General features: G+C 40.8%; 2 protein-coding genes across 9 annotated transcripts; one reads left to right on the forward strand and one right to left on the reverse strand.

Moving 5' to 3' along the window:
* The first annotated feature begins 417 nt into the window (after positions 1-417).
* On the forward strand, positions 418-9,959 carry LOC126986858 (glutathione peroxidase 7-like). The gene is made up of 4 exons (XM_050843310.1): positions 418-671; positions 1,768-1,852; positions 4,974-5,153; positions 8,731-9,959. Exons 1-4 carry the CDS (start codon positions 540-542, stop codon positions 8,937-8,939), a joined length of 606 nt encoding a protein of 201 aa, XP_050699267.1. The 5' UTR covers positions 418-539; the 3' UTR covers positions 8,940-9,959.
* A 3,536-nt stretch (positions 9,960-13,495) lies between these two features.
* LOC126986857 (uncharacterized) lies at positions 13,496-20,974 on the reverse strand. 8 transcript variants are annotated; one of them, XM_050843308.1, is made up of 4 exons: positions 20,793-20,974; positions 20,589-20,676; positions 17,077-17,481; positions 13,496-16,792 (listed from the first exon to the last, which is right to left on the reverse strand). In XM_050843308.1, exon 4 carries the CDS (start codon positions 16,568-16,570, stop codon positions 15,038-15,040), a length of 1,533 nt encoding a protein of 510 aa, XP_050699265.1. In that variant the 5' UTR covers positions 16,571-16,792; positions 17,077-17,481; positions 20,589-20,676; positions 20,793-20,974; the 3' UTR covers positions 13,496-15,037. The 8 variants fall into 8 exon arrangements, with proteins under 8 accessions (XP_050699265.1, XP_050699261.1, XP_050699264.1 ...); XM_050843304.1 differs by having other exon boundaries at positions 20,561-20,676; XM_050843307.1 differs by lacking the exon at positions 20,589-20,676.
* Positions 20,975-22,490: the final 1,516 nt, after the last annotated feature.

Consider the following 22,490-nt stretch of genomic DNA (forward strand, 5'->3'; position numbering starts at 1 on the left):
TTCAGACCTTAATGGCTGCAAGTAACGTGTAGTGTTTATCCATGACAACACCGGTCTCAGAAAATCTTACTTGTCTTCGTGTAATTAGAAAATATTGTAGAATATGGGGGTTGCAATTTTTTTTTTACTATTGTGAAACATTTAGTTGAATGCTTAACTCAGGACACTATATATATATATATATATATATATATATATATATATCTATATATATTTATATATATATATATATATATATATATATATATATATATATATATAGTGTGTGTGTGTGTGTCTGTGTGTGTGTCATATGCTACTTCTGTTATACAGTCGATCGTTACTTTGCCATATATGTCACGTACTTTTTCAATATTAATCACTCCCTAAAATAAAGTCTGCACTTATTATTAAAAAGATGGAGTGACACGTAGGGAGCTTTCGTGACATCAGGTTGGCAACACTGCAGGGCCCGGCCCGCTAACATAAACATTGGCACTCGGCGACCACTGCCCCGCCACTGCCTAACTAGCCCCATAAAACACCCCGCCACTGACAGCATGGGCCGCCCCGCCCGCCTCGCCCTCCTGGCAGCCCTCTGTGTGTCTACGTGCAGCGGCGAGGACTTCTACAGCCTCACCGTGAAGGACCACCAGGGGCAGGACGTGGCCCTAGAGTCCTACCGAGGCAAGGTGAGCCACTGACAGCCCCGTCCCCCTCCCCAGGCACCTGCCCCGCCCCCCCCTCAGCCTCAGCCTCCTGCCCCGCCTCAACCTCAGCCTCAGCCCCTTGCCCTGCCCCCTCCGCCTCAGCCTCCTGCCCCGCCTCAAACTCAGCCTAAGCCCCTTGCCCTGCCCCCCCCTCCCTCTCAGCCTCAGCCTCCTGCCCCACCTCAACCTCAGCCTCAGCCCCTTGCCCCGCCTCAGCCTCAGCCCCCAGTCGCTGTAAATAAAAGATGGAAAAAAAATGGTGAAAATTAAAGGTGTAATTTTTTTTTCTAAGACAAAAGAAAAACTTACAAATTTTATAAATACAAAATGTAGATATTTAAAGAAAGGGTAAAGATTCATTTTAACAGCATTACTAATTTCGAAATGCTGACTGCTTATTTCTGGACAAAATATAATGCTGTTTATGATGGAGATAGTATTTTTTGGAAATGACTAAAAGATGGACTTTTCAATGCCTTGTGGGCCTGCCGCCGCAGCCACAAAATAACTCGCAGAGAGTTCAACTTGGGGGACCCATGGGAAATTGGGGGTTTTGGGTGGGGGAGCGTATTTAAACTACTCCAACCGAACTTTACGACGTGACAGCTAATGGGGGGGGCTTTGTCCCCTTCAACCCCCCTGGACCCCCCCCCCCCCACATGCGACTTATTTCTGCGAGGACATATTTCTCGCAACACTGGCTGGACCACCGCTGCGGCCACAGCCAGAGAAGGCTACACATTAATGAATATTATTCCCTATTTTCAACAAAAAATAATAGTCCTTGAATATGATTTAAAAAGCGTTTCCATGATTGTTGAACGTTTGTAGAAAAAATAGTAGGCCTATATGAAGAGCTAGTGATGTTTCATAAGGTAGGTAATAAAATACTGTCATGTTTCTAAAACGAATCTTAACCAAAAAAAAGTTTATGGCATTTTTTTCTAGTTGATGAACTAAAGAATATAGGCTGTGAAACAAATAAAAAATTATTTACTTTGTTGGCATTGACTGGATTGGATGAGCATCTGACAGAAGACAGTGTTTGGGGATTCTAATGCACTCACTCACACTTCAGGTCACCCTGGTAGTTAATGTGGCCAGTTTATGTGGCTACACAGAGAGCACTTACCGTGCCCTGAAGAAGCTTCATGACATTTTGAGTAAGTATTAATTTTGTAGTGTATCTTGATGATCATATTTGATTATACAGGTTGAGAATCCCATATCCAAAATTCCTGGGACTGAGAGTGTTGCAGATTTTGGATTTTTTTGGATTTCAGACTATTTAATTGGAATCTAAATAAAATGAAAACTGAAATAGAGGATTATTCAGGAAAGGGTAGCCTACTAATTTGAGATGCTGACCGTTATTTCTGAACAAAATATGATGCTGTTCAATATGGAGATAGTATTTTTCTCTCCAGAAATCAGTTCACTAAATAATTAACTTTTCAATTGCCTGTTGTGCACCCGCCGCTGCCTGCTGCCGCAGCCACAAAATACCTCGCAGAGAGGTTCAACTTGCTTACTGTTTCTAGATATCACTCACCACTCACAAATATCACAAGTGGACAAACCAGAACAAAACTAGGCAAATTAATGTTTTTCCTGCTGTGTATTCTGCCGGTGTGCATGTGTACTGAACAGCAGAGTGACATTTAAGCAAGGAGGTATTTCTCGCAATGCTGACCAGTGTATAGTGGACTGCTGCCGCCATGTCCCGTCCTGCGCTGCTTTACGTATTTCCGCTGCTCCACACTGTGTGCCAAATAAATTTGAACTTACCAAACCTAAATTTATGTATGCCATTTGTTCCGTATTTGGCTGTCTGAATGGTTAAGCATATAAAATTCAGTATTTTAAAACTTTAGTGAGCACATTTTTCAAACCACAAAACCAGTCCATAAAATTAGGTTTGTCAGTGGTCATCCTGAAATATGTGTAAAATACGCGTCATAACATCCCTCCCCCCTTCCTCCATCAGTGGGCAGCGGCTGTCAGTCATGGCAGGCTAGAGAAATTTTAGGGTTGCTGCCACTCGTTCCTTAAAATATGGATTCGTTCTGTGTTAGAGAATGGGATGTTGGATTCCTTATTTTTTTAGTGCAAGGTGGTAACCCTAACTGAGACTCTTCCTATTGTTTTCCACTTTGAGCTCTCTCATCTTGCAGCGAACAAAGGGAACCTATGCCCATATCTTCAAGACTCACCAGTCCTTGTCGAAGGACCGACTTGGTCAGCTAGGCTGATGTCAGCCAATATTGTTGGTCTATCGGCATACTCCCCTCCCCTTCATGAGCTATGACCTGGCAAGGGTATGTGGTCCTCCTCGGAGGGACGTATGCGCTTGACCCTGTGTCCCCACCCGTGAGGTGACAGTGTAAAAGAAAAAATAAATAAATAAAGCGTCACATCAGCATTCCCAAACCTTTTGGATTTTGGAGGTTTTCGGATTTTGGAACTTCAGATAAAGGATTCTCAACCTGTATTAATGTTTATTGTATGCATTCAAGAGGAGGAGGATTCCTTGGATTTGCATCATAGTTTGCCTCCACCTCTACGCACAATCTACTTCAGTATGATTCTACTTTAATCTTGTTGTTGCCTTAGATATCTCAAAAGCTTTTGAAAGAGTCTGGCACAAATCTTTGCTTTCTAAACTACCCTCTTATGGATTCTATCCCTTTCTCTGTACTTTTATCTTCAGTTTCCTTTCTGGCCAACCTATCTCTTCTGTGATAGACAGTCACTGTTCTTCCCCCAAACCTATTAACAGTGGTGTCCCACAGAGCTCTGTCTTATCTCTTACTCTCGTTCTGTTGTTTATTACTGATCTTTCCAAAACATACTGTCCTATCCACTAATATGCTGATGACTCTGGTCTGCATTACTCAACATTTTTTAACAGATGACCCTCCCTACAGGAATTATATGATTGTAGGCTGGATGCTGCAGATTGTTTAACCTCAGAACTTGCAATCATTTCTGAATGGGTCAGGAGGAGCTTGGTGTCCTTCAGTGCCTCAAAAATTCAATTTCTCCACCTGTCATCTGGACACAATCTTCCAAAAGCCTATCCCCTATTCTTCGATAACACACAGCTGTCCCCTTCTACTGTAAACCTCCTTGGTCTATCCTATGTAACTCAAAATCCTAACTGGAAATTTCATATCTCCTCTCTTGCTAAATCAGCTTCCTTGAGGTTAGGTATTCTGTATCATCTTCACCAGTTCTTTTCTCACCCTCAGATTCTGTCCATATACAGGGGCCTTGTCTGCCCTCAAATAGAATATTCATCTCATGCTTTGCTATACTTAGCACAGCGAGAAATGGTTGATAGGGTAGGGCACCCGAATTCCCCCACTGTTGCCATTCTCCACAGATCACCAGCTTGCCTTCTTTCTCCAATCCCGCTCCAGCTCCGTACCCTCTGTCCGTCTTTCTCTCTCTCTTTGTTTCTATATAAATTGGTGTATTTCCAAAATTATTTCCAAAATTATTCTAACTTTTGTTCCACACCACCATTAAGGTTAAAATCAAGGCGTGTTTTCTGTATAAAGGTTTCCCCCATCCTAAACGTGGCATATGAGCGGGGGAGGGTGACCTTGCTGCTACCTCGCCCTGACCTATACTCGCCAGGCGGGGTTGGAGAGCGGGCCGGTGATCTGTGGAGATGTGGCAGCAGTGGGGGAATCCCAGTCAAACCAGGTGCCCTACCCTATCATCCATTTCTCGCTGCGCTGAGTATAGACAGAATGGAGTCAAAGGCTCTTCATCTCATCAACTCCCCTCCTAGCAGTCTTCAACCTCTTATATTCTGTTGCAGTGTTGCCTCTCTTTCTATCTTTATCAATATTTTCATGCTAACTGCTCTTAGGAACTTGCTAACTGGATGCCTCCCACCCTCCCACAGCCCCTTGCACCCAACTTTTTACATTTACTCATCCCTTTTCTATCCACATTCCTTATGCAAGAGATAACCAGCATCTTCACTCTTTTACCCCTTCTGCTGTTAAACTCTGGAGCAGCCTCCCTTCATCGGTGTTTCCTTCTGCCTACAACTTGAACTTTATCAAGAGGAGAGTATCAAGACACCTCTTCACCTAAATCTAACCTCTGCTATTACCTCTTATTCTTTTTTCTTTTGTTGGAGCAGTGTCTAGCAGGTTTTTTTGTTGTTGCTTTTGTTTTTTACCCTTGCTGAAAAAAAACACTTCTTGAAATATGAAAGTTTTTTTCTGAGAATGTTGGTGAAAATTTGTGTATTTCTGCATATTTCAGGTTATGGAGACCACTTCTCAGTGCTTGCTTTTCCATGCAACCAGTTTGGTGATCAGGAGCCATATGACATCGAAGAAATAGTGAGACAAATCACAACAGAGTACAGTGTTGAGTTTCCTATATTCAACAAGATTGATGTTACAGGGGAGCGTGCTGACCCTGCCTTCCGACACCTTATTGGTGAGTAATAGAGAAGGTTGGAGACTGTTCTGGTGTAAAGGTAACATAGGCCATGACATAGAAGTGGATGATAAGTAGTCCTAGGTTGAACAGGTTAAAAAAATTTTGTTGTCAGCTGATCAATTGCATTTATAAAGAAATCCCTCATTCTTTTGATTGCTGCAGCCAGGCAGGACTAGGAATCTGGAAATCATTGCATCATTTTAAAAGATCTTTCTGTGTCAGTATGGTGTCGGATACAATGAGCCTGAAAAAAAATAAAGAAAGAAAGAAGAGTCATCATGGTGTCCATTAGCATCAGAGTAGTTCTACACTATGGGAAATCAAGCAGTTTAATAAAATGCTCCTTTAGATAGTGTACTTCCGTAGTGCAAGAGTTTATAGCAAAGCCTGAGCTTTCCTGTACAACTTGAGGCAAGTTGACAAATTATCATCAGGGTGGTAAATTACAAACAAATACAGTTGAACTGATCATTTTTATTATTTGTTAGGTCTGATATAGACACCCTGGTTACATAGGGGTGTTTTTACTACAAGGTCAAAGGGTCAGGGCATGTAGTGTAGTATGGTTTGGTTCATAATTATGGTACAGAACTGATTTTAGGGCAAAGTATGGTTCATTTGTAGTGCGGCGACGGCCTGATGAGTGAGCCTCCCATAACCCATTCAGCGAATGGGGGTACCTCTTTGGCCGATTCGGTAAGGAGTGGCTTTCCCATCACGCTGGTCACGGGGCCAATCCCAAGCAGCCTTGTTGTGATTAATTTCTCGTGTGTTTCGACACACGCAGAGGACGTGTGGGACTGAGAGAGTAATAGAAAAAAGAGAATAGAAAATCTTGTCATTAAACTGGTGGCATAGTGGTGGGCATCCTATCCTGCGGTTCTGTTGAGTTTCCCCGAAGGGGTAACAGGTAGGATGGCCCATGCTCTCGGAGGTTGATAGAAAACGGGAAGTGTTGGGGGTATGTCTCTACGGGAACATTGTGAAATAGTGCACCAAAGTGGGTCACTGTCTAAAGGTCTCAACACACAGAAATTAATCTACTTAGGGGGGAAAGCCGTGTAGTGCGGCGATGGCCTGATGAGTGAGCCTCCCATAACCCATTCAGCGAAGGGGGGTACCTCTTTGGCCGATTCGGTAAGGAGTGGCTCTCCCGTCACGCTGGTTGCGGGCTCAATCCCAAGCAGCCGGGGAATACCCTCTCCTTGTTGTGATTAATTTCTCGTGTGTTTCGATACACGCAGAGGACGTGTGGGACTGAGAGAGTAATAGAAAAAAGAGAATTAAAAATCTCGTCATTAAACATTATATTTCTTACAGTATTGTATTAAACGAATTATTCTTTCCATACCAAAGCTGTACCATTTCTGTACCCAATTGAGTTGCTAGGGGTAAAATACAAGCGAGTTTGACAACTCTCCTCACCCGAGGGGTGTGACTTCATCAGCTAAGTGGGGTTCTCAGCCCAGGTGTTTGGGTGTGGACCTGGATTTAGAATTATCCTACTATCCTTCAGTTCAGTGGACTGGCTGAGGTGGTGTAGGTAACAGCCTCCGCTCATGACAGTCATAATTACTGACATTTGATGGCGGCCTACCACTCACACTTGAAACAGTAACCACTGTAGTCAGCAGAGCTCTGCCTCCTCACTCAGGTCATCTCCAGAATTCAGTGCATTCACTGCATCTGTCCAAGCTGGCAAGGCTGTTATTGTTGCAATTATTTAGGAGTAGCAGTTGTAGTAGTAGTAGTAAAGTAGAACTATTAATTTGTTTATATATTACACCTTGGAAAATAGATCCCTTTTTATTTTAGGTAGCCTACATTTGCAAGTACAAAATTATGGTATAATTATTTATTGTACTTCTATGGTAGTATTCAATAATTTTTCAGATATGGTGCAGAATCATGATAGTTTTAATCAGTGGTTCAAATTACAAAAAAACAAACTTTATTGTAGTGTTTGCCCTGCATAAGGCCTAATTGGTTACATCAGTGTGAGGCATTATGGACCTAAGCTTACTTCTTTAGAATTCACTTGTAGGGCATTGGAGGCCTTTGTTTTCCAGATTCCTGTGACTTAAGTCCCTGTCACACATTTCCAACTCTAGTGCCAACGGCAGTATGACTCAAAGTTGTGTCCTAGTGTCTCCCACGCCTCCTGACTGGCCCCGAGTCTGTCCTGTTCACAATTGCATCATGATTGGTCTTGCCGTCTGAGGTGACAGCAAGGTCACTAAGCCATGAGTCAGCCACGCCCGTGACAAATGCGACTGCCTGATGCAGTCATGGTGCATCCCCTCCCTACCCCCCACAACCGACCCTTGGAAATACTGAGTGCAAGATAGGACAGGACATCACACCTGGACTGCTACTGACACACAGCATATCACATTGGACCTCTCCTGTGTCCCACCCACTATCAGCACTAAAAGACTGCTCACCTTGCTGCATCAGTAGAGGGTGCCAAGTCTTCACACCCAGACTGTCCCACCCACTGTCAAGAATAAGAGACTGCTTACCCTGCTGTGTTAGTTGAGGGTGCTAAGCCTTCACACCCAGACACCTTTTGGTATACAAAAGGAAGCTTGAGGAGGAGGAGGGGGAAAAGCAGAAGCTGAGGTCTTGTTGGGTTTGACCCTGAATCAGCAGGAGGCACCAGTTTGGACAATGGGAACACCTTATTCAAGGGGTTATCATGAAATATGAGAGTTCCTATCTAAATTTCCTGCAATTGGATGAGTCCCTTTTTAAGGAAGTATTGGAGAGAATCAACACTGGATCATTAGAGAAATTGTACTAACACAGTGAAAATATCCCATAATGAACGCCAACTACGCCACTGATGAGCTAAAAGGTCACCGTAGAAGTGGCTTCTGGCGCGGTGACCTATTAGCTCATCGGTGGTGTAGTTGGTTTGCTGCCCTGACTTCTACTCAGAAGGCCTGAGTTCAATTCCTGGCACTCAGTGGTGTTCATTATGGGATATTTTCACTGTGTTAATACGGTTTCTCTAATGTATGTATACACCATATGTGCCATAAGGGGTTGATTAAAAGCATTTCTGACAGTCACGAGTGTGAGCGGGGTCACCATCACCTTCATGTCCACAGTGCGTGACTGGGGTGTCAGGTATTGGCCGCAGAAGTGGCTTCTGGCGCGGTGACCTTTTATCTCATAGGTGGCGTAGTTGGTTTGCTGCCCTGACTTCTACCCAGAAGGCCTGGGTTCGATTCCTAGCACTCAGTGGTGTTCATTATGGAACACCGGATCAAGAAGCAGTACACCTTGTGGAGGGAACCATTGGAGGACTTTGGCTTGTTATAACCCTGTGACATGTAGTCACGGGTCACAGCTAGAAAAGTCTTCTGCATTCTGAGTTTTCCACAGCAAACATTGTATACGAGATCTATAATTGTTTCGAAGTACTGTGGAACCTCTGTTCATGAATTTAATTTGTTCCTGAAGTCCCTGAGAGGAAACATGGCATTGTAGATATAGATTTTTTTTGTTTCACAAATATGAATTCTTCATTCTGCTCATCCCTTGAATGTACTAAACTTTTTTATTCCAGAGGACTCTTCTGTCATACCAGACTGGAATTTCTACAAGTACCTGGTGAATGGGTCAGGCAAGGTCGTTGGGGCATGGGGCACCCGCACCACCATAGAAGAAATCTTTGATGAGATACAGGCTGAGGTGGAGAAGGCCAAAAAGGCAGCAGCAGCAGCAGCAGCAGGGCCATTGCCAGGTGTGGATGGTAGTGCTAAAGATGAACTTTAGTAAATTTAGGTAGTGTTAGCAGCTTACATTTGGGAGGTACTTACTAATAACTAACAAGTCTGTTGATGAATGTTGTAGCCTTAGTGAAGGAAATAGTTATTTAATGGCCAAGTGGTTGTTGCCTCATTATGACAGCTTTAAAGTGTGCCTCATATAAGTTTTTTTACCGTCTCAAAGAATCTCTAATATCAAAAGGAATCTTGAATGTCTTCCGTGTGGTCATGGTGTGGTGTGAAGTTGTTTGTCATTTTGCAGCTTTTAGCTGCCTAACCAATTTAACTAGGAATGTAGTAAGAAGTAACTTTGTAATTGATATTCTACAATTAAGGTACACAGTTTATCTGTACAGATGATATTTTTATAACATTTTATAAATTGCCAGACACCTCAGTGATATTAAACATGTGGTAATGAGATTATTTTCATATGAAGTGTGAGTAGATTTTTTGTATATTTATTTTTTTAATATTGTAGAAACTACTTCCCCATAAAACAGTTGCACCCAAAATAAAACACTTCCTCACAGCCATGCAACAATCAGGTGCTGCACTAGATGATAAGTGAAGAGTGTTGAAGGCATGTGAGGCGGGAAACTTTTTGAATGATTTTAGTTCTGCAGAAAACCTTTTGTTCCAATGCATTTTCATATTCTAAGCATAATATATTTTAAAGTTATTTAGCAAATATTGGGTTAATACTTATGATTTTGTAAAAGAAAAACATATCCTGAAAATGATAATCTTATTCAAACTAAGGTAATTTTACTTTAAGGAATGTTCCAGGAATTTTCCAACTTGCATATTATGAATCCAGCAAGTTTCTACTTCATAATCTGGGTTCTCAATTATGCAATAAGCTGCAAGGTTTTCAGATGAAATAGTCCTATACAGCTGTGTTGTAAGACAGGTTAAAGTAAGCAATTCTGGTGTACTTTGTTGCAGTGTTCTTCTACATTGGGTTCATAACATTGTAGAAGATTTGGACAATAGTTGGTAATTTAATAATCATTGACAAGTTGAAGAGATTATTTATTTACCTATTAGGGTTACTTGGTCACATTGCAGGGTTTGGTCAGCTCAACAACACCAATAGCTCAGCACTCTGAGATGAAGTGTTGCAACTCAAAGTTAATATTATTATAGTAATATATACCTACCTCTCATGTCTAGTGTACTGCATTGACACACTTCAAAAGGAAAATGTATTAGAATATTGAATGACTCCATTCAGTTTTAACTTGAACCTTTCCACAATTAGATTTAGGACATCTTGACCTCTTTAACCCTGGGTTATGTTTATAGGTGTGGTATTGGAATCGGGAGAGATAACACTCTGTCTTTCTCTGCTCATGTCATTCTTTTTCTCCCAAATATATTATAACAGGCTAGCATAAACAGATCAGTTACTGACAACAATTTTCTGAACACCCAGAAAACAGATACAAGCCTGTTGTCTTTTTTGGTTGACTAACTTTAGCATGGCTCTCTTTCTATTTTCTATCGATATTTTCACCCTGATTGCTCTTCGGAACTTGCTAACTGCATGCCTCCCCTCCCTCCCACAGCCTCGCCACACACGACTTTCTACTCAAGCTCATCCCTTTACTGTCCAAATCCCTTACGCACGAGTTAACCAGCATCTTCACTCTTTCATCCCACAAGCTGGTAAACTCTGGAGCAATCTCCCCTCATTTGTATTTCCTCCTGCCTACAACTTGAACTCTTTCAAGAGGACGTTATCAGGACACCTTTCCATCCGAAATTGACCTATCTTTCGGCCACTCCTCTTTAACTCTTTTTAGGAGCAGTGAGTAGCAGGCTTTTTTTTCATTATTGTTTCCTTTTTTCATGCCCTTGAACAGTTTCCTTTGCTGTAAAAAAAAAAAAAAAAAAAAAAAAAAATACATCACCAGATTTAAGAGGTTAACATGCACATCCAAAGTTTTTTTTTATTTTTTTATTGCCAAGTTTGTTATAATTACCATTATATTAAATCAGTGGTTTCCAAACTTTTTCTGATTGAGTACCACTTGAAGGTCCCGCACCATCGCCGCGTACCACCTGCTTGCAGCACATCGAAAATCATGCCCGGGCGCAGCAAGACGGTTCCTGCTCTTTGACTTGATATTCATCATGACTGAGAACCCCTGCTCACACTCCCACATAGAGGGGAAAATCAGTAGCTGGGGAACAGTGCGATGGGCTAACGTCGGGTATGAGGAGGCCATGCCCACCCATATATATTATATGCTTAGCTGCATAATCATGGAATCAAGTACATGTAATTATGGCATGAGCTGAGTAAGAGCTGGTGTAGATTGTCTTAATGAATAGCTGTTGAGAATGACTACTGGAGTGTGTTTAGTAAGTTTTAAGTGATTTTCTTATAGGACAGGTGATGCATAATTGAGTGGTCACTATAATTATCTCAATGAATATGAATTGAAATGTGGTCAAAGAAATTATGCAGTATAATAGAAAATGTTGGTGTTTTGCATCAAACCTGACAGGGTAGGTGCTAGGGCTGAGTGGGATCACAGAACTGAATTTAAAGTTACCAGATCCAAAGAGACAGGAGGGATCCGAGTTGGTACTCGGATCCACAGAAACGATTAATTGCAGGTTGAGGCGAATACTTGGATGAAATCTCAATTTTCTTTGACTTTAGAGCCCAAATTCAATATACAAGTTATCTGTACTAAAGAGTGTATTCATAACATCCTTGGCATTATGCTTACAGCCACACAACACTCTCCTCCCCTCTATCTCCCAAATATAACAGGCTTCAGCATAAATAGATTAGTTTTTCACAACAATTTTCTGAAGATGACAAGCCACAGAAAACAGCTATAAACTCGTTTTCTTTTACAGTAGACTAATTATAATATGATGCATAGACACATCACTGGATTGAAGAGGTTAACAGCATGAGACAACACATGGACATAATTTCTGGAGGGAGGCTATAGCCCCCCCCCAATGCTTTCTATATTGGCCTCAATTAATGCCCCTAAAAGTGCTTATTTAAAAAAAAAAAATAAATAAAAAATTCCTCACCTGTGCATGGTTGCTTTGCTCACCACCCTCTTCCCCTCCCACCTCATGAACCTATGATGCCCTCTAGCCCCCCCTAAAAATAAAATTTGCCAAAATTACAGCCCTGCAACAATGACAAATATGTTTGTCACATACACGGCCACCTAATGGGTGTTGCGGACGTTGAACATTGGATGGAATTTGATGTATGGCTGGACTTTTGTTTCAATACTTGAACTTGGCCAGGCATATGTTCAGTAACTGCCAGACATGGCTGGATTATGGATTATTGGCCCAGACTTAAAATTTGATTCCTAGACTTGCCCAGGCATATTATCTGGCAACTGTCAGAGCCCAGATTTTGTCCATGAAATCCGATATCTGGGAAACGAAGGTCGGGTGTACTTTAAAGAGGCATTAATCAAATTACTTGCATAGCACTTCCTAACAAATTAAATAATATCACAACGGAAGCAACTTTATGAAAAACCCTTGGGGTGGCATTTTGTGCCACACATACTTTTTTCAGAAAAGTTTTAAAAACTTGTAATACCCTTAGGCTGCCAGGTTCTCAGTCAAGCCTAGTGTCTAGACAGAGTAATCATAAACTTACAAACAATATCTTATTTAGGTGGGTAATACAAGGTGAATTAATATATAAAAAAGGAAAATATACAAAATTGAGTTAAACATTCTGGTCACACACTAGTCTTAAGGCATCAAATTGTGGATTTTTTTTGGTCTGTGTAAACTTAAAAGCCCATAGTGAAGGGTTTTATATCCCCACTGCCTGGGTGTGGTGTGTTTTGCTGAGTCAATATTGTGCATTTCTTTCAATGAGTATGTAAAATAGCAACATATCAATTCATTTTAGTGAATCTTGCAACTCACCTGGCATGCCTATGGGTGAGGAACTTAACGCCACAGCTTTATGGCCTCACTGTGGCGATCAATCAAAAGGGAGGACTACGTGCTCTACTTTGCTTTCCTGCCCATTTTCTTGCTTTAATCAGCAGCACTCTGTGTTAATTATTGCTAACAACATGCCTCAGGCAAGAAGGTGGGATACACAGCTTTTTTATCAGCACTGGACTGCAGCAAGAGGCACTAGGCTGTGGGAAGGATCCCATCCACACACCACTGTGCATCAAAGGTCAACACCCACCTGCCACTTCACCAGCTGCCTTGCCTCAACCCACAACCTCAGCTACCAACACAACTTTGAATATGGAAAGTGCCCACTGCTAAACAGGTATTTGGGACACATGTACACATGGGAAAAGGATTGGAACTGAGAAAAAGAAGACTAACACGAACCAAGACAAAGAAAAAGAAGAGGAAGAAAGACAGAGCCAGTATCACAGATGATTATGCACTGGCAAAGTCCTGATTGAACTTGGCAACAATGAGGGGTGTGGCTTTCTCAAAACTAGTATAAAATACACATAAAATGCCTCTGCTCTCTTAGCTTTTGCCTGGTATTGAAAAAAAGTTTGGCTTTATAAGTTCAAGTATTACAGAAAAATTTGATTAAAATTTATTTTAGGTCATTTTTTTGCATATGCAAAAAGACAACTTTGAATTAAAAAAAAAAAAAAAATTGGCATGTACTAAATGAAGTTATTAAAAACTGAGCAGACAATTTTGTTAGGATTTTATGTGTATAAAGTATTTTGTGTGCATGTATGAGAGAAATGGGTACATAAACGTATCAGAGAAATGGGTACATAAACGTATCAGAGAAATGGGTACATAAACGTATCAGAGAAATGGGTACATAAACGTATCAGAGAAATGGGTACATAAACGTGTCAGAGAAATGGGTACATAAACGTATCAGAGAAATGGGTACATAAACGTATCAGAGAAATGGGTACATAAACGTATCAACTTATACAAATCAAAAAGAAAAAAAAAGATTTTTCTTTCATTTGATGAACTTTAAATTTTTATGATAATTATGGCACTATTATACATGACATAATAACCTAGTCATGACTGCTGACACAATTTAAATCCACAGCATGTTGTCACCTCAACCTGGACAATGAGGTCAATAATACTGGCAATGATTAGAAAGTTGATTAAAAACAGGAAAGGCCACTGTCACTGTTGAGCTGGAAAGTGATGCGATTCAGAAAGCGAACACTAAGAAGTCTAAGTGTGCACATATGGGAGGGAGGTACTGGTGAGAAAGCCACAGTTTTCTTCTTTGGGATTATGAAACAGAACGCAAGTAAATGCTGATGTTGCATGTACTTACCCACAGTTAGCAATACTTAAAATATGGGCATAATGTGGAACTCAAGTAGAATTGAGGTAACAAAGAAAAATAAAAAAATAAGATGTTGTACAATACAGGAATCAGAAGTATGTATATATGAAACAGTGCTAATGCAAAATAAAGCTTCAGAGATAACAAAGAAACAAAAATAATTCAATCTATTGAGCCTCAAAATCCTGACATGGTTGTTATGAAAATGGGGATGACAATAAGATGGAAATGAAGTGACGAGAACAGGAAATGCAAGATTAAAGCAATCAGTAACTGGAAGACAAAGCAGAGATGTACACAAGTAAAAAGACTCAAGAATTGTAGAGCACAAAATGTATACATCTGGAGAAGAGTCTGGAAACCTACACGATGGCCACCTCTTGAGAGGGAAATCATAGACAAGTGGATGTCAGAGATGGAACTGTAAAGCCATGAATATTATGCCTTCCACTAAATATTCTCAAGTGGCATTTTGAATTATACATTTGTTCATAACTGTAACCCCTAACATCATAAGTTACAACACTTGTGACCCTTATTAGTATTATGTAAGATTATGTTTGAGACAAAGAGCACATAGATAACTATGCCTTTTTGCATGTTTCAGTTAAACAATTCTCTGTTCTTACCATGTACCTGAAAACATTGCACATAAGACAAACGGATCAATACCTAGCCATTTCACCTTAACGTAATTTATCTTCCTAATCTTTGGGCATGCAACGTTTCCTTACCAATACCTTACTTATTATAGACTACATGCTACTTGACTTTAGTTAAAACAAAGATTAAGTCACTAAACCCAACTCTTTCATCACTGCTTCTACTTTGGGTATGAGCTTGTCTTTATATTTTTCAATTATTTTATCTTTTTCAGTGTACACCAAAAACTTACTCTTGCACTGACTGTACATCTCCCTGGGGCAGCGTTTCTTGTAATGATTCAATTGTGCCAAGGAAGTGTTCATTACTAAGTTCTGCTTCAGTTTTGGATACAGAGACTCTAATGTATAATGGTTGAAGACTGTCAAAGAGTTTTTGGTAGAGATGAAGCTTTTCACAGAGTGGCCATGGATGCTGAAATTAGCACTGCGGGTTGTATGCTGCAGCATGTGGAAATGCCTGGGTATCTCAGGGTCAAAAGTGACATTGAAAACATCAAGGAAATAGACATTCTGGGCTGAAAATGATGCATACTTGTTCAGCAACTGTGGCTGCTTCCTTAAGAGTTTTGTGAACATTTGTGACCAGGTGTAGGTCCCAACTGGTATTACAACCTCATCAATATCTAAGGGCACAACATAGTCATACAGGTAGATGTTGCGGTAAAGGCAGTCATTGTAAGTGATGAGCTCATTCCTTCGCTTCTGCCACAGTGCCTTCTTGAGGTAACGAGTCCGTTGCTTGGGTTCATTTGGCTGGTCTCCTGGTAGAGTCAGAGGCACTATAACCACCTTCCCTTTTCTCTGATAATAATCTAACACCTTACCAACATTATGATGCACAGTGTATTTATACATGAGAATCTTACTAGCACCCAGAATGGAAATGAGCTCTAGCCACTCAATAAGCTTCATTGACACATCTTCCTCAAAATTCATCCCCTTGACACACACAACGTATTTCCCTTTTCTTTCACTCCTTTGCCATGCTCTAATTCCATCATGATGAACCTTCAATTGTGTGGTTATGTTTCCGCAGGCTTGGTGGGACAATGACACAAACTCTGGATGAGGCCGATGTTCATGCACTTGTAGAGGAATAGGACACGAGAAGAGGTAAGTGTGGTACATGTCGGGCTTGGGTTTGCTGTCCCACACTGGTTGCCACACTTCTGATACATCTGCCCTCACAGCCACTGGATCTTGTTCTCTGGGATACCACAGATGGCAATAGTATTTCTCTCCTTCTTTAACTTTACCCTGAGGCATCCCAATAATTCTAACATAGTGGTATGAAGTGCCTTCAAAGACATACCTGATGTCGTAATATGAGCGGTACAGGTAAACTCGCTTTCCATCAACCTTTTGCCATATTGCATTATTCCAAGTAATATTAATCTCTGTGCTCTGAAGTGAACAGTTGTGAACTTCCAGGGTGTAGAAGTGCGATTCAATATCTGACCCAACTATTGTCATATATTCATCAGCCTTACTCAGCTTGTTGGTGTCATATCTGTATGGTCCTGGGGTAGAGGGAACAGCAGCCCAGAGGATTAGAGAGTAGAGGACCAGGGAGAGCACTGAGATCAAGACCACTATCACCATGCCACGGACCAAAAGCCTCATCTTGTTAGTCTGAGAGATATCTCCAGTTGTCATGCCAAAAACTGTTTAAAATGGACCTCAATGAGTAATGTGTCCTCCATGAAGCTAAGCCACCCCAGACCATAGACTGGAAGCACTGGGAAAAGTGAGTGTCCTCTCCAAATCATCTGACTGCCAGGGACTGAAGCCAGTAGCTGGGGTGCTCATGTTCTGTGTTACTGGAGTGTCTCCCATCCCAGCCAGTGGAATCAAATCTGAACGGGTGCTTGTGTCATGCTGTAAGAAGCAAATAATTTAGTAAATTGCACTATACATGTATTAGGGTTAGGTAAAATTTTATGTGTTATATGTAAGTGAATGTTATGTGTAAAGGAGAAATTAATTATTGCTATTTTAAAATCTTTCTAAATAATTGTTTTCACTATAAATAAGCAATAGTTAAAAACTAAGCAGATAAAAATTACAAACTTTAATTAAACTGTCTTAAGTAAACTTTTATTGAGTTAAATAAGACTACTCATCTATAATCAAACAAAAGTAAAAATAATATTCTTAAGTACCAGAAATCATTCATTATATGAGCAGTCAAACTTTAAATGAGTTCCTTCTTTAATAGGATCCGGGGATTTGTAGCTAGGCACGGCTGAATGGTTAGTGTAGCTAGGCGGAGGCTGAGTGGTTAGTATGCTAGCGCTGCATCCAGGAGGACGCGGGTTCAAGTCCTGCCTGCTGCCACAGCTGGGATTTTTCAGTCACTGCTGTATGGCCCAAGACTACCCACATGCTGTCCTGAAGACCATCTATCAGCCCAGACACTAGATTCTCTTTCTCTAAAGAGAGGCTCCTAGAGCTCCAGGGGGCAGCATGAGCCAAGAAAGATGGCACCCCTATAAACACTTGCCTGTGGCATAATGGGCTGGGGCCAACCATCAGGCTCCACCAAGAAAGCCTACTGGCACCATAGACTGAAAAAAAAAAGAAAGCCTCATGGAGATGCATACAAATTTTCAGACCTTGACTTGAAACCACGTCAGCAAATGTCTATCTTAATTTTCTTTCATTAGCCATTCACGAGCCATTTGCTGCTTTAGCTGGTTATTGATTTACCTTAGAGATGCTCATGGCTATGTGCTACTAGAGACAATGCAGTAACCAAGAGCAATGCAGCAAAACAAAGACTTGGGTGGTGCCATGGTAAATGAGAGGAGGCCCAGAACTCCTACATGGTAATTTAGTTTTAGATTAGTTTAGTATTTTTCAAATTATTCCAATAATTGTAAACACCTGGACATCCTCCAGAAGGCAAGATTTCATATATGGACAACGTCACCCTTAGATTCCCAGCAGGGTCAAAAGGAGTTCATTAAATCTATGGTTCCTTGCCTAATTTTTTCTATAATACACAATTAATGACAGCCTCATGTTGATAAGGAGCTGAGCATACAAGCAGCAACTTTCATTCAAGGGGAGGATCTGCCACCCTATTTTAAGAAATTATTTGAAAAATAACAAAAATAAGTTCAATGCTCTGGCATGACCATCTAGGCTATGCATAAGCCATCAAATGGCAGTTTTAATCTTTTTTATCCTGTGAATTAAGATGTCCTACCGAGCCTGAGTTTAAATGCCTAATAAGTGGGGGTGGCGAGCCAGTCCTAGTGCGGGTGGCAGGAATAATTTCATTACATTATTTTTGTTGATTTTATTTTTATTTTTACGACAAAAGAGCCGGCTCAAGGGCAACAAAAATTATATATATATATATATATATATATATATATATATATATATATATATATATATATATATATATATATATATATATATATATAAAGCCCACTACTTGCCGCTCCCACAACAGAAAATAGATAAGAGTAGCTAAAAGAGAGGTCAGTTTCGGATGGGGAGATGTCTTGATACACTCTTCTTGAAAGAGGACAAGTCATAGACAGGAGGAAATACAGATGAAGGAAGACAGTTTCAGAGTTTACCAGTGTAAGGGATGAAAGAGTGAAGATGCTGGTTAACTCTTGCATAAGGGGTTTGGACAGTATAGGGATGGGCTAGAGTGGACAGTCGAGTACAGCGGGGCCGTGGGAGGGAGGGAGGGAGGCATACAGTTAGCAAGTTCAGAAGAGCAGTCTTCCTCTTCCCTGTAGCTTGTGTTGCACTAGACATTTGGCAAACCTGAAAATGAATGCTTTCCCTTTGTACAAAAATACAGTTTCATTTCTCTTCATGTAAAAAAATATAGATTTTGAATTTTTTACAAATATTCGAAGGCACTTGAGCAAATTTTCATGATTTAAAGTGTCCAACCCGGTCATTTTTTGTCTAATGGCTACAAATATTACATATGTTTTTCATGCACTTAGTAACATAACCCAGAGTCCATTTCATAAAATCTACTCAGATATTTACTATGAAATTTTATGGTTGGTTAGCTTGGGGTTGTATCGATGAATCAACCTAATTTAATTCGGTATATGTTCAGAGAGTTGCCCATCTCACTGTGGTACTTCTCATCCTAACCATGGGTTAGATCTCATTATTCTAAGCATTCTGAACCCCATATATATGCATCGCAAATTGATAGAAACGCTGCTTTCGATTTTTTAAAAGTTAGTGTTTTTTTGCGGGTTGCGGTGTTGTGGGCCCGGGCAGGGAAGGGATAGCGTACGATTCTCAGTAATTTGGGTCACACTTGCCTGGTAAGGTTAGATTAATTATACGGTGTACTACCTACTACTGTTGTGCTTCTCTAGTTTTATGAAATAATTACGGCTACTACTGTTTACACGCTCCATATTTGACTGCTCTGGCGACGGCCGCGGTGGCGGAAGGGGGCGAAGCCCCCCCCCGTTAGCTGTTAGGTCGTAAAGTTCGGTTGGGATAGTTTAAATATGTTCCCCCACCCTAAACCCTCTGTGAGCTATTTTGCGGCAGCGGTGGTGGATAATGGAATTGCAATAATTAAGTCACTTTTTAGCAGTTTCCGAAGAAAAAAACTATCTCCAAATGAAAAAGCACAATATTTTGGCCCAAAATAAATAGCCAGTGTATCAAATTTTGAGATGGGCAACTCTCGGAACATTTACCTTTAATTCTTGTGGCACTTATACCAGTATGAGCTCAAACACCTCACAGCTACAGGCTTGGCAATTACGGTGTGTGTGCCAATATGATAAGATACATTCAAAGTAAGAGTAGATAAATTCATGGATAATGAGGTTATGTTCACAGGAGCTGTCCTGCATAGGCCTATTGACCTCTTGTAGTCTCATCCTAATTAGGCTATGTTCTTATTGATCAGGGTTTTAATTGTAATAGAAGTCATTTTGGTGAATGTTGGAACAAGCTGTGAAGATAGACCAATGAGCACGTGAGAACGTTGCTTTTGCAATGATACCAAGTCTGATGTGCTACCCTAGCTGATTTCTTTCAGTGCCAGGTTACGTGACACCAACTCAAGTAACTTATTACTCCATAACTACACTCAACTTAGCTAGTACTCTAATGGCTGCCATTATATTTTTGGGATAGATTTCAATGAACTAATAATCTCTGATAACTGTTTACATTGAAAATTAATGGTTTCTGAGATCAGAATAACAACTTAGGTGACGATAGATTACATTATTCCTTGCGGTGAGAGATTACCACTCTTTGCAGTATGTACGATGTTACAATCTCTATAGTCAACGTTGGGGGTGTTGGTTTACAAAAACAAAGAACTCAGTGATGCCCCAGTCTACTTTCTTGATTTGGGTGTAATTCTGAAATTTTGCCTTGCACAAACCTTGAGTCAAATATGAAACTATTTTGTTAAGCACGTGTATGTATGTCTGAGGATGTTCTTAGTGGGCGTAGGGTAGCTGCAGGTAAAGTTGCACTCTCTCCTCTTCGAGTAAGCTATTAAGTTACAGCTCAACCAAATCTGATTAGGCTTTAATGTCAACGTAGGCCTAGCTAGGTTCGCTGCCTTCCTACACACGGACAGAGTACCATTCCCCTATCCTTGCCCATATAGAGCTTACACGTTACTTTTGACTGTCAGTGTTGAGAAGTGCACCTGTCTCCAGCAAATGAGCGAGGCACCTGTCCCCGAGCCCTCCCGCCCCTCAAGTAGCCAGCGGGCGACCCTCAGCGGCAGGCGGGCACTGGTAGGGAAGGGCGCTGTTCACTGTGCACTTTTTTGTGGGTGCCATTCTGGGTTATTGATCGGCAGGGTTTGTGTGTCATGAAGTGCGGGAGAAATCAATGGCCCCAGACCCACCTGTCACTGCTCCCGTGTGTGTGTGTGTGTGTGTCTGCCAGGCGAGCGAGTGGTCCTTGAAAATCACCTAAAACATTTCCCTGCTGTTTATTCCTGCATATTTTCTTATAAGGAAATTTGGTGGTCTGAATTTATTGCTGTACAGTGTCTTGTTTTGTGCTATTACTTCTCCTTTGAAACGGGATCTCCTTGGGCAACAAATTACTCTTGAGACTCGATCAGCTGTTCCCTCTTTAGAGAAACGTACGTCCCCTGACTGATCGAATGTTTAAAAATATTCCCTTCTCCTTTGTTGTTTACTTGCAAAAATAAACTACCAATCAACCAATCAATACGACTATTGACTATGAGCAAATCCAAATTGTTTATGAACGATGACACGAGAAATAATGACACAAAATTTAAGTGTAAACAAATTCAGATTACATACCCTACCAAATTTTTCTTCTCCATTGTACTGTACTTGTAGAACGAGCAAATATTATAATGCAAATATAATTTTTTAAAGAGCCCATTTTTTATTAATTTCGCAGGGCTTTTATGCAAGAACGATTTTTGATGAGGATAAGCCTCCGCACGGCATTTATTTTCTCTCGTTTACAATTAAATAAATAAAACGAGAATGATCAGCTACCTTTTTATTGACAATAATGTCACTTATTGTATTGAAGTGTAAATGTTACTAGTCCCACAGAAACACGTACTGGTAATTTACGATAATTGAAAGAATAGCTCAAGCTTCGTGGGCCCTGTGACCCTATATCGCTGATGACACCTGCTAGGAATGACTATACCTTGAGTGGTCCAGTGCAGTACGCGATTGATTCATTAAAATCAAGCTCGAACGCCACTTCCTTTAACTTAATATTCACTTAAAGACCGGTGAATATACATGAACCTCATAACGACCCTTCGATTCCCTCGTGTTTTCACATTCCGTTGCACTGGGTAAATTAATTATTCCTCCAAGAATTACTCCGCCTTCGGCCGCGCGGATTTGCGCCATGGTTTGTATGTTTCTATACACCTTTCATGGAATTTTTTCTTTCTTGTTTTGTTTGATCATTGCACTCTTTCTTACGTTATTCCGGAAGGTTTGAAGGTTAGCAGAGAACATTATATGACAGAAGAAGAGTACTTCGCAAGGTAAGAAGTGAGATATGGGCACGTTAATAGGTATAGCCAATCTTAACCACAATCTTACCCAAGGTAAAACTTTTAAATTATATATTCATAAACTACTATTTCCATCGTTGTCCTCTTATTTCGATATTACTCACATTACCAATCTGCTTTCGCCACGGTTCCTGGATTTTTGGTGATAAGTGCCTACACAGAATCATGATATATTGCTGGAATGACCAGGATCCATACGACAGACAGGTCGGCTCACGCGCTCGCTCGGAGTCAGTGCGTGACGTCATGTGCCCCACGTGCCTTATACCCTGGCCACACTCTCCAGTCAGAAAACATCCATCCATCTACTCTGATGTGTGACACAGTGCTCTATCCTTTTCAGCAGATATGCCTAGTAACTGTTCAGTGTATGGGTGCGACAATACAGTACAAAAAACTGGAAATACTTTGGGTTATTTCAGATTCCCTTGGAAGGAATCTGTAAGAAAACAGTGAGTGACTTGTTGCCACCGTAAAGGCAACATAAATACAAAATATGCACTTGTCTGTTCTGTTCATTTC

This window comes from Eriocheir sinensis, chromosome 63 (genome assembly GCF_024679095.1).
Source record: "Eriocheir sinensis breed Jianghai 21 chromosome 63, ASM2467909v1, whole genome shotgun sequence".
Classification (NCBI taxonomy): Eukaryota; Metazoa; Arthropoda; class Malacostraca; order Decapoda; family Varunidae; genus Eriocheir; species Eriocheir sinensis.

Bases quoted from the DNA above. Each gene is read 5' to 3' on its own strand.
- LOC126986858 (XM_050843310.1), top strand. From the start codon at position 540: ATGGGCCGCCCCGCCCGCCTCGCCCTCCTGGCAGCCCTCTGTGTGTCT. The intron at 1,853-4,973 runs GTAAGTATTAAT...TGCATATTTCAG, and splicing joins GAAGCTTCATGACATTTTGA to GTTATGGAGACCACTTCTCA. The intron at 5,154-8,730 runs GTGAGTAATAGA...TTTTTATTCCAG, and splicing joins TGCCTTCCGACACCTTATTG to AGGACTCTTCTGTCATACCA.
- LOC126986857 (XM_050843309.1), bottom strand. From the start codon at position 16,570: ATGACAACTGGAGATATCTCTCAGACTAACAAGATGAGGCTTTTGGTC.